The 14,585-nt window shown below is 35.0% G+C and overlaps 1 protein-coding gene across 1 annotated transcript in view; it reads right to left on the bottom strand.

Annotated features, from left to right (window-relative positions):
- LOC138176027 (cadherin-related family member 4-like) overlaps positions 1–14,585 on the bottom strand; it is a 133,058-nt gene that overhangs the window by 85,307 nt on the left and 33,166 nt on the right. The window contains exons 5-11 of the mRNA XM_069106754.1: positions 14,259–14,371; positions 13,687–13,832; positions 11,963–12,143; positions 10,073–10,229; positions 8,238–8,343; positions 1,319–1,540; positions 444–589 (exon numbers count right to left, since the gene is read on the bottom strand). Coding sequence (XP_068962855.1) covers positions 444–589; positions 1,319–1,540; positions 8,238–8,343; positions 10,073–10,229; positions 11,963–12,143; positions 13,687–13,832; positions 14,259–14,332 — 1,032 coding nt within the window. The 5' untranslated portion in view covers positions 14,333–14,371. The remainder of the gene's footprint in view (positions 1–443; positions 590–1,318; positions 1,541–8,237; positions 8,344–10,072; positions 10,230–11,962; positions 12,144–13,686; positions 13,833–14,258; positions 14,372–14,585) is intronic.

Below are 14,585 nucleotides of genomic sequence, written 5' to 3'. Positions count from 1 at the left end.
AGAGAGAGAGAGAGAGAGAGAGAGAGAGAGAGAGAGAGAGAGAGAGATGCAGGTCAGATAATTCACTTGGTATGACAGCTGGCATTTTATATTGATTTCTAGAAACCACATTTTAGGAGGAATATTGCTGAACTAGGGAGTATCTTCAGAGAATGACCAGGATGTTTAAGGAACATCTATTGTATGAAACACGGTCAGATAACAGTTGGACTAGATGACTAGATGACCTATAATGTCCCTTCCCACTCCGAGACTGTAATTTTTACTTGATAGGACAAAAAAAAAATTGAACACAAGTTGAAAGATTCATTACTGTTTAAATTTAGTTCTAAACTTGGGCCACTAAATTTTCAACACTTCTCAAACAAAGCCATGTCATTCTTTCCCTGCAAATACTCAGACAACCTAAAAGATCCTCTGGTTGAAAATAGATTTTTATTTACCAGAACGTTGATGGTCACGAGAACAGAACTACTTCTCTGTCTGAGTGGATCAGGTTCAATGTCATTGTCCATATCGGTTACTCTTACTACTAATTTGTACTGGGCTTGAATCTCTCTATCTAATGAATCCAACAGTTTTATCATTCCTGAAAAAAAAAAAGTACAAAGAAGTCTGTTATATAGTTATCAAGAAATTCTAATATTCATTAAGGTTAAGTCAAAGAAATTTGAAAAATGTAAGATGAAAATGACGATAATGATGCTTACATTATCAACTATGTGATTTTATAAGGAATCAAATGATATAATTTGTATTAAATGCTTTGAAAACTATAAAACATAACAGAAATATAAGCTAATGGTGGGATTTGGGACTGGATCTATGATTTCATTGAAATAGCAAACTCTTTCTCCCAATGTATATTGACACTTGTTCTGCAATTTGTGGTTTTAGAGAATTGCCCAAGATACTGAGAAGCTAAGTGACTGAATTTGCAACCAGATTGTGTCATGGAAAAATCTGAAATAAGGTCTTTCTAACTGCAATGATAGTTTTAAGCTATTACATAAAGTGTTCTTTCTGTTCTTGTAAGTTGGGGTTCATGCCCATTTGCATCAATGTTTCTTTATTGGCAGACTGAATGATTATTTGATTTTATATTATGTATCTTATGCAGGCAGAATTAGAAAGAGTCTAAATCCTCCTGTGTCCTCCCTCAAAGCCAGAAGCTAGAAGACTTAGAATCATCAAATTATCATTCCATCCACCAATAAGGAGAACTTTATGAAAATGGACACAAATTCTATGCTATTCTTGTCAATAAAAACAAAAATATTTTTAAAATGCAAATTTCAAATTGATGTTCTGATATTACCTGTTTTTGGTTTGATGTAAAATTTGGAATGTGTCCCCAGATTACCTCCATCAATTGTATATTTTATGTTATTGAATGGCCAATCTTCATCTGTAAATGCAACTCTCCCAATAAGGGTATCCATGGCACTGTTTTCAGGTACACTGAAGGTAAAAGCTGGCATTTTACTCATTGGATTTAGTTCATTTCTACGAGTCACTGGTAAAATAATTGTAATAGTAGCTGTGGAAAAAGAAGCATTTTTATTTTCTCATGTACCTAAAACATGAATCCATGTCATTCAGGTTTTGCATTTTCTTAATTGAAAAAATCCTAAAAATGGATTTTCTTAAATTTTTAAAGTAGATTTAATATGCTAATTTATATAAGTGTACCCTATGAGCTTCCTTTTATTGTTTACTTAAGTAGTTTGTTTTATTCAAATTAAGAATTCCATATCAAAAACAAAAAAAGCTTTGTTTCTGAACTTATATATCTGCATACATGAACCAGAGCTATTATGCTAAGTATGAGTTCCAAGGTTCCCCACCTAATTTGTTTGTTTGTTTTTTTAACTTAGCACTGGCAGCCTGATAGAGAAATAAGGAAAATAATGTCCACATATAAAAAAAAATTTTCTTGACTCTTATTTAACTGATTCAAACAAGCTGAATTTGATTTAGACAGAATAAACTGTATCTAAGTACATTTCTAGACATTTTTATAAACCAAGTACATTTGTATATAGGGCTGTTTCATCAAATGTTATTTTGTCAATAAATTATGAATAAGCTACACCCTAAAGTAAATTCCTTATATAATATTCTTCAGTAAATTCCAGTAGACCAGTAAAATTCAGCTCTAGTGTCCAATTTGAGACTTTGTTCTTCACTTGGATTATTGAATATCATAGTGATATATTTGGTGCTTTCTATGAGATACTAATAAGCAGTTCCATTCACATCTCAAAAACCAACACAAATGCAATTTTCTTCATGAAACCTGATCCTTCTTTCAGTAACAACATTTCTCATCAGACCCTGAACAATTTTCCTTTGTACTTCTCTGATCTAATTCAATTCATTTCAGTAAATATTTAGAAAAATGTGAGGGAAGAGAGAATATTTTCAGCTAAGTGATTCAGGAAAGACTGGATGAAGGATATGGCACTTGAAGAAAAAGGATTTTAATGGAGAATTTGAAAAAAAAAGAAGTGTATTCCACATAAGGAGATGGTTTATGAGATGAATAACAAGTTGAGTTTAAGAATAGGTGGAACCTATTGTGGATGGAGTATAGGATGTATGAGGAGGAGCAATATCAAATCAGTCTTGGGCTAGATTTCAAAAGGTCCTGAATCAACTAATGAATTTCCTTCTTTTACTATTAGTTCCTGGTCCTGACAAACTTTATGAGGTATGCAGACCGTTTTCACTTTTCTTCCAGCTACTCTCTGAATTCTCTGAACTTTGATCTTGGGTGGTAGGTGCTATTTTATCCCCATTTTACAGATGAGGAATCTAAGGCAGAAGTACAGTGACTTGCCCAAAGTTACAGAGCTAGTAAGTCTGTGAAGCTATATTTAAACTCAGGTCTTCCAGACTCCAAATCTGGCACTGTTATATTCATTAGAAAATAACTGAAGGAGGAAAGACACTAGAATTAAGAGGGGTTGGGAAAGGTTTCTTATAAAAGATGAGATTTAGGTTGGGACTTAAAGGAAGGCAGGGAAGCCAGGAGGCAGAGATGAGAAATATTCCAAGAATGGCAAAGAGAGAAAATATTCAGAGATGAGATACAGATGACTTTGTTTGTAAAATAGCAAGGAGGTCAATATTGCTGGATCAAAGTATAAATGGTAGCAAAAAGGGTGTACGAAAACTGGAAAGGGGAAGTTGGGCTAGGTTATGAAACTTATGTATGGTTTTGGAGATGATAGGGAATCATTCAAGTTTATTGAGAAGAGGAGTGAAATGGTTAGACCTGTGCTTTAGGAAAATTGCTTTGGTGGCTGAAGGAAGAAGAATGGTTTGGAAGGGGAAGATACTTGAGGCCAGCAGACCCACCAGCAAGATATTGCAATGGTCCAAACAGAAAGTAATGAGGTCCTGCTCCAGGGTGGTAGCAGTTTCAGAAGAGAGAAAGGGACTTATTCAAGAGATGTTGCAAAGGTGAAATTGACAGCATTGGTAACAGATTGAATATGGGAGATAGGGAGTAGGGAGGCAGAGGTTGAAAGACCTAGGTGAACTTGGAGGACAGCAGAGCCATCAACAATAAGAAAGAAGTGTGGCGTTATGGGAAGGTTTAGGGAAAAAAGATAATGAGTATACCCATGTTTCCCCTTCCCATTTCAGGATTCTTCTCCTCTCAGATGAGTGGGCATATCAGCTCTTTTAATACCTTGGTTCATTCAGCTGTATTGCCCAGATCAACCCTAAAATCATAGCAGTGCAAAGAATAAAATTCATTAAGGTTTTTAGAATACCCTTCCTTTTTTCTATTTATGATGTTGTTGCTATAGAAATAATGGCACCCTGAAAAACTATTTCTGTAAAACCATTTAACAACTTCCTTGGTCATATGTTTATGTACTCTCCAACGCAGAAAACATCTAATCCAATTGTACTCTTTTCCTGAGAAAGCCCTCCCTCACACCAAGAATTAAGAAATGTTCAATTTTGGCTTTCCCTTTGAATGACTGCAATGCTCTGCTTCAACAAATTGGGAATTATACGCCAGTTCAAGATCCAGATTGCCATTGAAGTGTGTAAATTTCATTTCTAAGAGTTATTGGGTTATATTTACTCAGGGCTTTAATTGGCAACTATCACATTTAATCTTGTTTGATATTTATCCTCCTTAATTCAGGACAGTACAGATTTTTCCACTGGGCATTCTTGTCTTTCTTGAACTTAGACTCTAAGGCAGACTTTTTTTTTTAGATGTTAACACATAGTATTATACAATTCCACTAAACTAACTTCTACTTGTTGTTTAGTCATTTTCAAGCACATCCAACTCTCCATGACCCCATTTAAGGTTTTCTTGGCAAAGATACTGGAGCAGTTTGGCATTTTCTCCTCTAGTTCACTTTACAGATGAGGAAACTAAGTTAAATAGGGCAAAGTGACTTTCCCAGGGTCACACAGCTAATTAAGTGCCTGAGGACAGATTTGAACTCAAGAAGATGGGTCTTCCTGACTCCAGGCCTGGAACTTTATCTACTGTACCACCTTACTGCCCCTAACTTCTAGTACATTTCATGTTTTCTGTTAATACATTTAAAACAACTGTCAGCTTCTAAATATTTGGTGGCTTCTGCCTTGTTTAAAAAAAAAGATTCTCATGAACTATAATAAATAAATAAACAACAATGAAACACATATTAAAAATAATATCTGCAAAGGAAAATACTCTATAACTTAATTTCACTTCACCTCTTTAGCTATCATGAATGCTTCGACAAACATTTATGGCCTCTCAATGTTTGGGAACAGTAGTGATTTACAATGCTTTAAAAAAGACCTTACAACAGTCCAATTCCAGTGCTTCATAGAGGAATCAATATCAATTTGGAGTATCACTATTTCCCATGCACTTTTTTTTTTTGCTTTTTGGAGGGGCAATTTGGGTTAAGTGACTTGCCCAAAGTCACAGGCTAGTAAGTATTAAGTGTCTGAGGCCGGATTTGAACTGAGGTCCTCCTGACTCCAGGGCCAATGCTCTATTCACTGTGCCTCCTAGCTGCCCCTCCCATGCACTTTTAAGAAAGGTAAGAGTAAAGTCAAGTACAAGCAGCTTTCTGGAGGACTGCTTCTGTGAACAGCTTTCAAGATTCTGATTACATAGTACAACGAACTCTCTATTTATTCAGTAACAACGCAGAGCAAAACATTCACAGAAAATCAAGGTACAGTATTCACAATGTTACAACTTTTCACAGAAAATCTAAATACAGCATTCACCATGTCACAACTCAAAAGCTTATCACTAAAATGGCCAGGTAGTTTTCACCAAAGTGGTCACACAGTTTTCAACAAAGTACAATCATTTAGTAACTCAATCATTTAATCATCCTTAATTCAATCAGTCTTAAGGAGAAGAGCCTCCTTAATCCTTAATTTACTCATGCTTAAGGAGGCAAGGCCTCCTTAAAGGACACAAAGTACAACAGTCAAAGTTTTCTACCCATGGGTTGCAATTAAGTTACAATATCAGTCACTACTCAGTACTCTCTTAAGGGGTAGTGGAAAATACACAGGCCATCCACTACTAGGTCACAAGTAAGTTACAATTTCAACACTCACTATTCAGCACTCTCTCAGGGGGTAGTGGAAAATATGGCCACAAGTAAGTTACAATTTTATCAGTCACTACTCAGGATCGATGAAGAGGTTTTTTTCAGCTTGACTCAAGGCTGGTAGCTCCTACCTGAATCCACCAAATTGTCACCTGGGTTCAAAGGCAGACAGCTCCTAGCTCCTTGTCCAGCTCCCCATGCATTTCCAACTCCACATTGAAGCTCATAGTGTCCAGTCTATCTCAAATCCTTCACAGTCTCTGTTCCTGGGAAGAGAAAACTTAACAGAGCCACAGACAAAGTACCAACACCACAATCATACTTCCTCTTGCAGCTCCATTTCGCCCTCAGAAGTCTTCAGCAGCTCCATTCTCAAAATCAAAATCACTTTCTCCATGGAAGTTCCAGTCCAGCAGCAGCAGCCCAGCCATCAGATACTCCCTGAGAGAAATTCTCTCTCTCTCTCTCTGGCAGCAGCTTCTCTTCCTTTAGATGCTTGACCCAAGAAGTTCTGACTATCCAGCTTGTGCTCTTCCTTAAATATGGTATAGCTCCTCCCTGTTCAGTTCCTTTCTGTTACAACAGTTACCGGGGATCATATCTTCTGTTTCTTTAATAGAGGCTTAATTTGAAACTAGGGGCTAAGTACCTCTTGGCTTTTCAATACAAAAGGATCTTCAAATTTCATTACTATTACATTAAGTGATCATCATGATGAGGAAGTCAAAAGAACCTGGAAATCTTGGCAAATGTAATCTTCATCTCACACAGCAGAAAAATAAATCGTTTGCTTGAAATATGAATACATATTAACATGCAGATGAATGGTGGAAGTATATTAAAAGCATCATCACATAAAACAGAAAATGGTAGAGAGAAAAAAAATGGTTTTGCAAAAATCTCAGCTTAAAACACATTTATGTCAGATAATTCTAAAAATATTAAGAGACGAAACAAGAAGGAACGCAATGAATACATACATCCAGACAGACATATCCACACATATATGACAGTGGAGCCAATACACTTAATCTCTATCATCTCAGTCCTCAACGAATTGCTCAAAAAAGTGAATATGGCACTAACGGAAACAAAAATAGCAGAAGCAAAATGGAAGAGATCTGTCTTTGAAGTGACTCTATTTTTAAAAAGCTGAGTGGTTAATAATCAAGATATCTCAAAGGAGAGAAAGTACCAAATGACTAGAATAAGTTAGTTTTACTACCAAAAAAGTGGCTGAGAGAACATCTATAATGACAGACTTATTTTCTCATTTCAACAAAATTTTCTGAGAATGATGTAACAACTATAATGAATATAAAGAAAATGAGAGAAGTCTCACAAGTTATATCCTTCAATAGATGATTATCTTCACATTTATATACCTGAAAGCTGCAAAAAAGAATATGATTCCACTAAGTTTATTGCTTATTGGAAATTAAAAAGCATTTAATTCAACAAAGTAATATGCAACCTTAAAGGCTCTCTTCCAACTAGATATTTCTCAAATAAATTTTAAAGATGAAATCATTGAGATAACTTCAACTATACGTTCATTATTAATATTAAGTGAGCCACAAAAAGGAGACATGGTTATCAAAGTATTCATGACTGTTACAGAGAAACACATTTCTCTAAAAATGGTGAATTTCTCCAGATGCTCTTGTTTACAAATGGCATTATGCTTATTTTTTTTTAATAAGCAATTGGGGTTAAGTAACTTGCTTAAGGTTACACGGCCAGTTATTTCTGGGTGTGGTGCTAAGTATCTGAGCCCAGAATTTGATCTCCAGGTCATCCCAACACCGGAGCTGGTGCTCTTACTTGCTGAGCCACCTGGCCACCCCTCATTATGCTTATTTCATCAGTCCTGAGGAAACTACAACACCCTAAACGAGATAACTACATTGAGGTAAGTATTATCAGGGTTAACCTAATGACACAGACAAACTTAAAAGAATGTCAAATGTCTAGACTATGAAATGCAACTGAATGGAGAGCCCATTGAGTTGACCATTATCAGTTCATGTATCTTAAAGAGAAACTGCAGATGAATGGTGAGTCGAATTCAAAACTGAACAAGAAGAAAATTGAGACAGATTACATTTGGAAAATTATTCAGCCCTTCCAAATAGGCCAGGTTGCCACCTTAAATAAAAACCCATATTTTAAACACCAACAATCTTCTAGTTTTTCTATATACCTGCAAGTCATGGAACATTACAATCTCCAAAGAATCAAAATTTGGGGTCACCCAAAAGATAATGGAAATATATGGAGCGTAAATAGACTAGAGTATATAGATTACTGGCATGCAAGCAGGGGTAGGAAACATCTCCTCAAAAGAGATATGTGACTGGAAATAGAGGTGATTCAGATCATATAATGAGAATGAAGAATAAGAAATGAAAAACATGTTGCTATAATGAGAAAAAAAAACAAACAACAAAAAACTATAGGAAGACCCGTAGTTAGATTAATTCTCCATGGAGTATTCATGAGGTGATATAAATGAGATTTGTATAGCATGAAAAGTCTTGTCTGGTTTGAGGTCTGTGCCACTGGAGGAAGTTCCTATGTAAATAAGATACCAGAACCACTGAAAAGTTTAAATAAAATAAATAAGTAGTCACTTACTTGATAATTCCGGGGTACCTCTATCAGTTACTCTTACAAAAAGTGTATATTTAAATTGCATCCCAGCAAAAACAAAATTATCATAATTCAGCTGGTTAGGTCCAGTCTGTAGGTAGGAAAAATTATATCTACAATTATTTTCTCTGCTCATCAAAGTGAGCTCTATTATGCTTGCAAAAATAGTCATTAACAACCTGAGGAAGCAATTTTTTCTTCAAGAAATGTCTAGAAAAAACAATGTAATTCAAACTCCCTCAAACTTCAAGAATTTTTGTGAGAAGACTACAGAGTAGCTATGCTGGGAGGACTAATGTCTCTTTTAGTCCACCTGTATCATATTTTCTGGAGAGTTGAAGAATCAATAACAGGATAAAAGAAAACTGGAGAGACATCATAGCTGGCAGTAGATAAGGAACATTAAGAGAAGGGTCTTGAATGGAAATAGTACAACATAGATACAGCAACAGGAGATGAGAGACTTATTGCCAATCCAAATACTATTGCCCTTCTGGACAAACAGTTCAGAGAAGCCCTAGGAAACATGTTAAGAACATATGATGGTTGCCCAGAGTCACAAAGAGGTGACAGGAGAGAGGATCATATGGCATAGAACCAAAAACCAAAAGGAAGACAGGGTTCCTTTCTGGGTTCTTTGAGACTCTTAAAACTTTTCCAAGAAATAAGATTTTTCTAAGAACTGATAATAATCATAATCGTTGCCTTTACTTTTTCAATTTCCTGCTTCTTAGGTAGGGTCAGTGACTTGTTTAAATAAGTGAGGTAAAAGGTATTTTAGCTGCATGCAGGTGCTTCTCATCTTGTCACTTAATCTGCCATTAATTTGGAATTTTTCTTCAATTGATGTTCTGAACAAATATGAAGAACACAAAGAACTCTAGAAAGACTTTTATGAAATAATGTCCAACAAAAAATGACAGAATAGATGGAGTGGACCCAAACCATGACCGTGTGAGGAAATGTGAATGACAATGAGTGGATTGAATACTGATTGGAACTTCAAGCATCTCATAAAATCTCATAAATCAAAATTAACCAATTTAAATTTAAACTGTTATTAATCAAGCTTAATTATTAATATTCCTGTTCAATTTTGTTCTAATAAAACATTTCTGTTTTTAAAATTCCCAGGGAAAAGATCCATTTTTTTAACCTACTTTGCACTTACTAGAATGCATCTCAATTATTCTTCCAAATAAAGTATAAGAGGAATTTCTGGGAAAGAAAGGAAATTAATAAACCTGTTTTGGCCTGTCTGCTGAGATGGTTTTGCTGGATTGTGCTTGCTACACATGCCACAGCTTCTTGGAGTCACAAGTGAGACTTGGGTAACAAGTAGACACCAAAGATGGGTCAGTAGCCCAGAAAGGATGGTGTGAGCCCTTTTACCAGGGGTGCTAGTCCTCCTTGAGTGCTCCCATACAGCCCCTATAATAACATACACTCCAAACACAATCCTATAATAGGTTTATAAACTAGCTAGTTATATAACCCTAAGTTCTCATTGCAAAAAAAATTTAACATTCATTGCTGATCATTGTAATAACATTTTGTGAATCTTTTCCAAATCAAAAAAAAGTAATTCATCAGAACAATTTGTTCTAATTTTGTTCCAGTGATTTAAAAATGAATTCCAGCATTAACACTGGAATATCTGTTGGCGATTTAAGGTTAATTTGAAAACATGAGAACATATTCTGCTATCAGCTATTTAAACTACTGAACTTCATTAAAAATTTTATAATAATAAAAACACAACTTTTTAATCTGAGGGAAATCTCTGTGCCACTATTAGGGAACAATTTTGAAATACTTACTTTTATTTCATTATTGGTGAGGGTAAATGTTTCATTTGAAAATTTGTCCATGATCAAGTGATAAGTGATATTATTATTGGGATCTGTTCCATCCTTATCAGTACAAATTAAAGACACCAAATGAGTTTCAAGTGGAATATTTTCAGGAAGTTCAATTCTACATATGTCAAAAATATGAAGAAATACATTATTAGACAGTCTACATTCCTTCAGGTGAAGAAATATATTCATAAACATTATCTGAAACAATATATTCAAATTTCAAATGTTGTATATCCCTCCTCCTTCAGTAAGGAATTTTCCTTTAAAAAATTCTTGTGCTGATACATCATCATGATATTACTATGAACCTATCCTCTCAAAGGTTGTACCACCAAAGCACAGTCTCTGGCAGATTCTAGCAAAATGTAAAAGTTTTGAGTATAGATCCAAGAACTGACCATCTCTGGCAATCAAGAAACACTATGCTGAATGTGATTATTAGTAGTTTGTCTTTTCTTCAAAGGTCATGTAGTACTTGGCTTTGTAAATCTCTGATACATTTAAGTGATGAATTAATTAACTGAGAAGCAGATTACAAATAAAAATTGGTGACCCATCAAAGTTCAATATTCATTGGAATTTTTTTCTAAAAGTAGTCATTGTTTAGTGCTATAAATGTATAGTTTCAAAATTGCCCTCTCTTTTTAAAGGAAGGAAAAAGCAATGAAATGAAAGGAAAGATCCTATCTCACACTATCTCTGTTTGCCTCTCTGTCTTTCTGACATTCAAGGCTCTCTATAATATGATATTTATTTACTTTTCCATTGTAGTTTTTGTCTTACTACTCACCACACACTATAGACAAACCTTTTTCTGCTTCCTAAATACAAGATATGTTCTCAAATACCTATGACTTCAGTCACTGATCTCTGTAAGTAGCATACCCTATTTCTCTCACTGCCTGTGAATTCCTGACCACTTTTTAAAGTCCAGTTCAAAAACCAACTCTTTGAGGATACTTCCCCTCCCTCATCCCCTGGTTGCTGTGGTCTTTTCCCCAAAGGTCATGTAGTACTTAGCTTTGTAATTCTTTGATACATTTATCAGGTAATATTGTGATTATATGTATGCATTCATTCTCTACAAAACCTGTAAGCTTCAGGAAAAGGGATTGTGCTATATCTAACTTTATACCTTCCCTATCATTTAACAATGCTATGCACACAGCAGGTATATAATAAATAATGTATCAAATCCGTGCCTTTCTCTGTGTTACTGATAAGTGATGTTGAATAAAATAGGATTAAATGTTAAAGTGACATGCTGATTACTCCAAAATAATATGAACTTAACTATCCATCATTGAGTTATTTCTTCTGATCTAACAGTGTAGAAGATTAATCATTGTCTTTGGAGGCAAAGGACCTGTGTTCAAATTCTTGTTTTATTACTTATTGCCAGTATGGCTTTGGGCAAATTGCTCTCCATCCCATGTTTCCTCATCAGCAAAATGAGAAGGTTGAACCAAATGATCTTAAAAAATTATTCCAGCCTGCAATCTCATGGGAAGCATCTCAAATCTCACGTGTGTGTATGTACATATATGTGTATATGTATGCATGTGTGAGTTTGGGCATAAACTTTCTTACAGTAAAAGTCTCATAACTAAAATGTGACATATTGAATTGAAACAGTAGCACATTATTAAATTTTATAACTGTTCTATAGTAATTCCGCCTCCCTGCTCCCAAGGCTGAATAATAACCTAGAAAAGATACTTTGTTGAGGTCCATTCCAGCTCTAAAGTTTGGGATTCCATGAGTAGCAGGGAGACAAAGTGTTGCTCCCACCAACCCCTATTTGATCCTTAAACATTAGGGAAGATTTTAATTTTTATTCCAACTTACACATAACGGTCCTGAGTACATTGAGGTGGGTTATCATTTACATCCTGTAAAATGACAGTTAGTGTTCCAGTGGTGGAATGTACCCGATCATTGTCATAAGCTCTGATTTTTAATATCCAAGAATGTGGAATGGAAGGATCTTCATAATCCAATGGTTGTGAAATTGTGATCACTCCAGAATCTAAAAGCAAGATGAAAAGATAGAGAAATAGAAAATGATATAAGGGTACTTTATGATTCCATAGACCTTTCAATCCAAGGATAGATACAATAACACATCTCAAATACATGATAGGTATTTTCCTCTAATACAGTGATGAAACATGAAATATAATACTTTAATACACGTTTCATCATTTTTCTTAAGTGAACTTTCAAAAGCTATCTGGATAAACATAGTCCTTCTCTATTCTGGATATTTTGGAGAAATTTCACAAGGATAAAAAGAAATTTATTTCCTTTTTTAGACTATCGAAGTCTTAAATGAAAGTTACCCCATGTTTCCTACAAACAAAATTATATATACATATATATATATATATATAACTTATAGCTCATTTGCTACTAATAAACAGGACTAGATTGAAGTTTATCTTAAAATATGATACCTTCTCCTAAATCCAGAAACCATAGAGTCATAGATTCAGTGCCTCTTGGGGCCTCAGAAGCCAATTAGGCCAAACAAGGGTATACATTTGGAAGATGAGGAAACTAGCACAAAGAGTTTAAGTGACTTGTACAAGAGCATGTAGGTAAAAAAGGGCCAAGCCAAGACTCTCTGGAGCCCACTGGCTCCAATATAAAGTGCCCTTTCCATTGCATCACAAGACCTCCCTATATGTCCATTCTCTCTTCCCTTTAACTGCTTTCTAAGCCTCAAAAGCTGCCTTGCACCTCTCTGTCTTTGTCTTTTCTGTATCTCTCTTATTTACTAATAGCTCTTAGCACTTCCTAGATAATTCAAACTATAGAGTTGCCATTGATTTGAATAAACTGTAAGTACAACATTGGTTGGAGATACTGTTTATATATTTGTTATACTAATATGATTTAATTTACATTTTTATTGATGAGAAAGAAGAAGGAAGGGGAAGAGGGAGAAAGGGAAGAAAAGAGGGAGAAAGGGGGGGGAAGGGAAACAAGAGCAAATAAGGGGGAGAGAGACAGAGACTGAGAGAGTGCCTGAGTCTGTCCTTTATCTTTGGATCATCCAACCAAATTGTTGTTTCTGCTTCTTTCCATGCCAAGGTGAGACATGGCAGCTTCTAGATTTTTGCTTCTACTTATGTGTGTTGGTCAAAGTTCTTTTTACACAGTTTAATATGAAAGTTCAAGGCAGCTGCTGTGTGGATTCAAGAATGAAAAGGAAGGGGCGGCTAGGTGGTACAGTGAATAGAGCACTAGCCCTGGAGTCAGGAGGACCTGAGTTCAAATGTGACCTCAGACACTTAACACAAAAACTAGCCTTGTGACCTTGGGCAAGTCACTTAACCCCAATTGTCCTCCAAAAAGCAAAAAATAAAAATAAAAAAAGAAAGAAAAGGAAGCAGAGATTCTGGGACAATGGTCTCCCACACCCAAAACTCATGTTAATTGTACATTTTTACAAGTGTGTTTCCCAAATCACATAGAGAGAATCTGACTAGTTTTGTGTGGAATAATGACCAATACCTTTCATATTGCATTTGAGAGAAACATGAATAAAATAACTATTTGTGGCTTACCATCATTTATGGAAAACCCTTTAAAAGTTCCCACAAATTCATAGTGGACAGAGTCTCCCATGTCTCTATCAGTTGCAGTTAATTTGATTAGTTCTCTTCCAATGGGCAGATTTTCATAAATATTTATAGGTGCATCTGGTAGATATCTATGGGGAAATTTTTTTTTCATTTGAAGGAAACAAAGTTTTATTTTTTTTAATTTAGCATTTAAATTATTCAGTTAAATTGCATGAGTCTTCCTTTATTTCCATTCTCACTCTCATTTAGTCGCTTTTCTTCTTTAAAAAAATACAACAGAAAAGTAAAAAGGATCTGCATTCTACTTTTACCTCTGAAAATGACCAGTTGTGCAGAGAACATGTTAAGTAACTCAATCTGACTTCACTCATGAGTAAAAATGGACAATACTATTTACTCATAGAGATAATTTGTTTTGAACATTACCTTTAACCTTTTAAAGATAATGATAATATGAATCGATACAATACACTTCTATTTACATTACTCTATGCTAGTGGGGATGGAGGTTAGACATGTTAGAATTTAAATACTTTGTTTCTTCCAAAGCTTACGCAAAGACTGGAATCTCATCATTAACATTCTGGATGTTTACTGTGATGGTGCCAGTGCAGGACTCCAGAGACATGTTTCCTCTGGTTCTGGCAGCAATCACTATCTGGAAACGCTAAAACAAATAAAAGAAGACAGTGCATTTTTACTCCCCCAAATGTGCAAATTCAATTTACTTCGCATTGAAAAGAATGTTTAGAAACCTAATTTGAAGACAGTTTGAGACAACAGCAGAGTCCAGAACAACTACTTAATTTTTTTTTAGTCCTCTCATGGAGAATGGGAAATTGAGATTCCTCTGGCCCTACATTCTTGTGGTTTATGCTGCT

This window comes from Petaurus breviceps, unplaced genomic scaffold (genome assembly GCF_028583685.1).
Source record: "Petaurus breviceps papuanus isolate PSGF00001 unplaced genomic scaffold, PetGlider_PUasm1.0 80, whole genome shotgun sequence".
NCBI classification, from domain to species: Eukaryota; Metazoa; Chordata; class Mammalia; order Diprotodontia; family Petauridae; genus Petaurus; species Petaurus breviceps.
The sequence above is the reverse complement of the archived record's forward strand: the minus strand, read 5'-3'. Positions and strand labels throughout refer to the sequence as shown.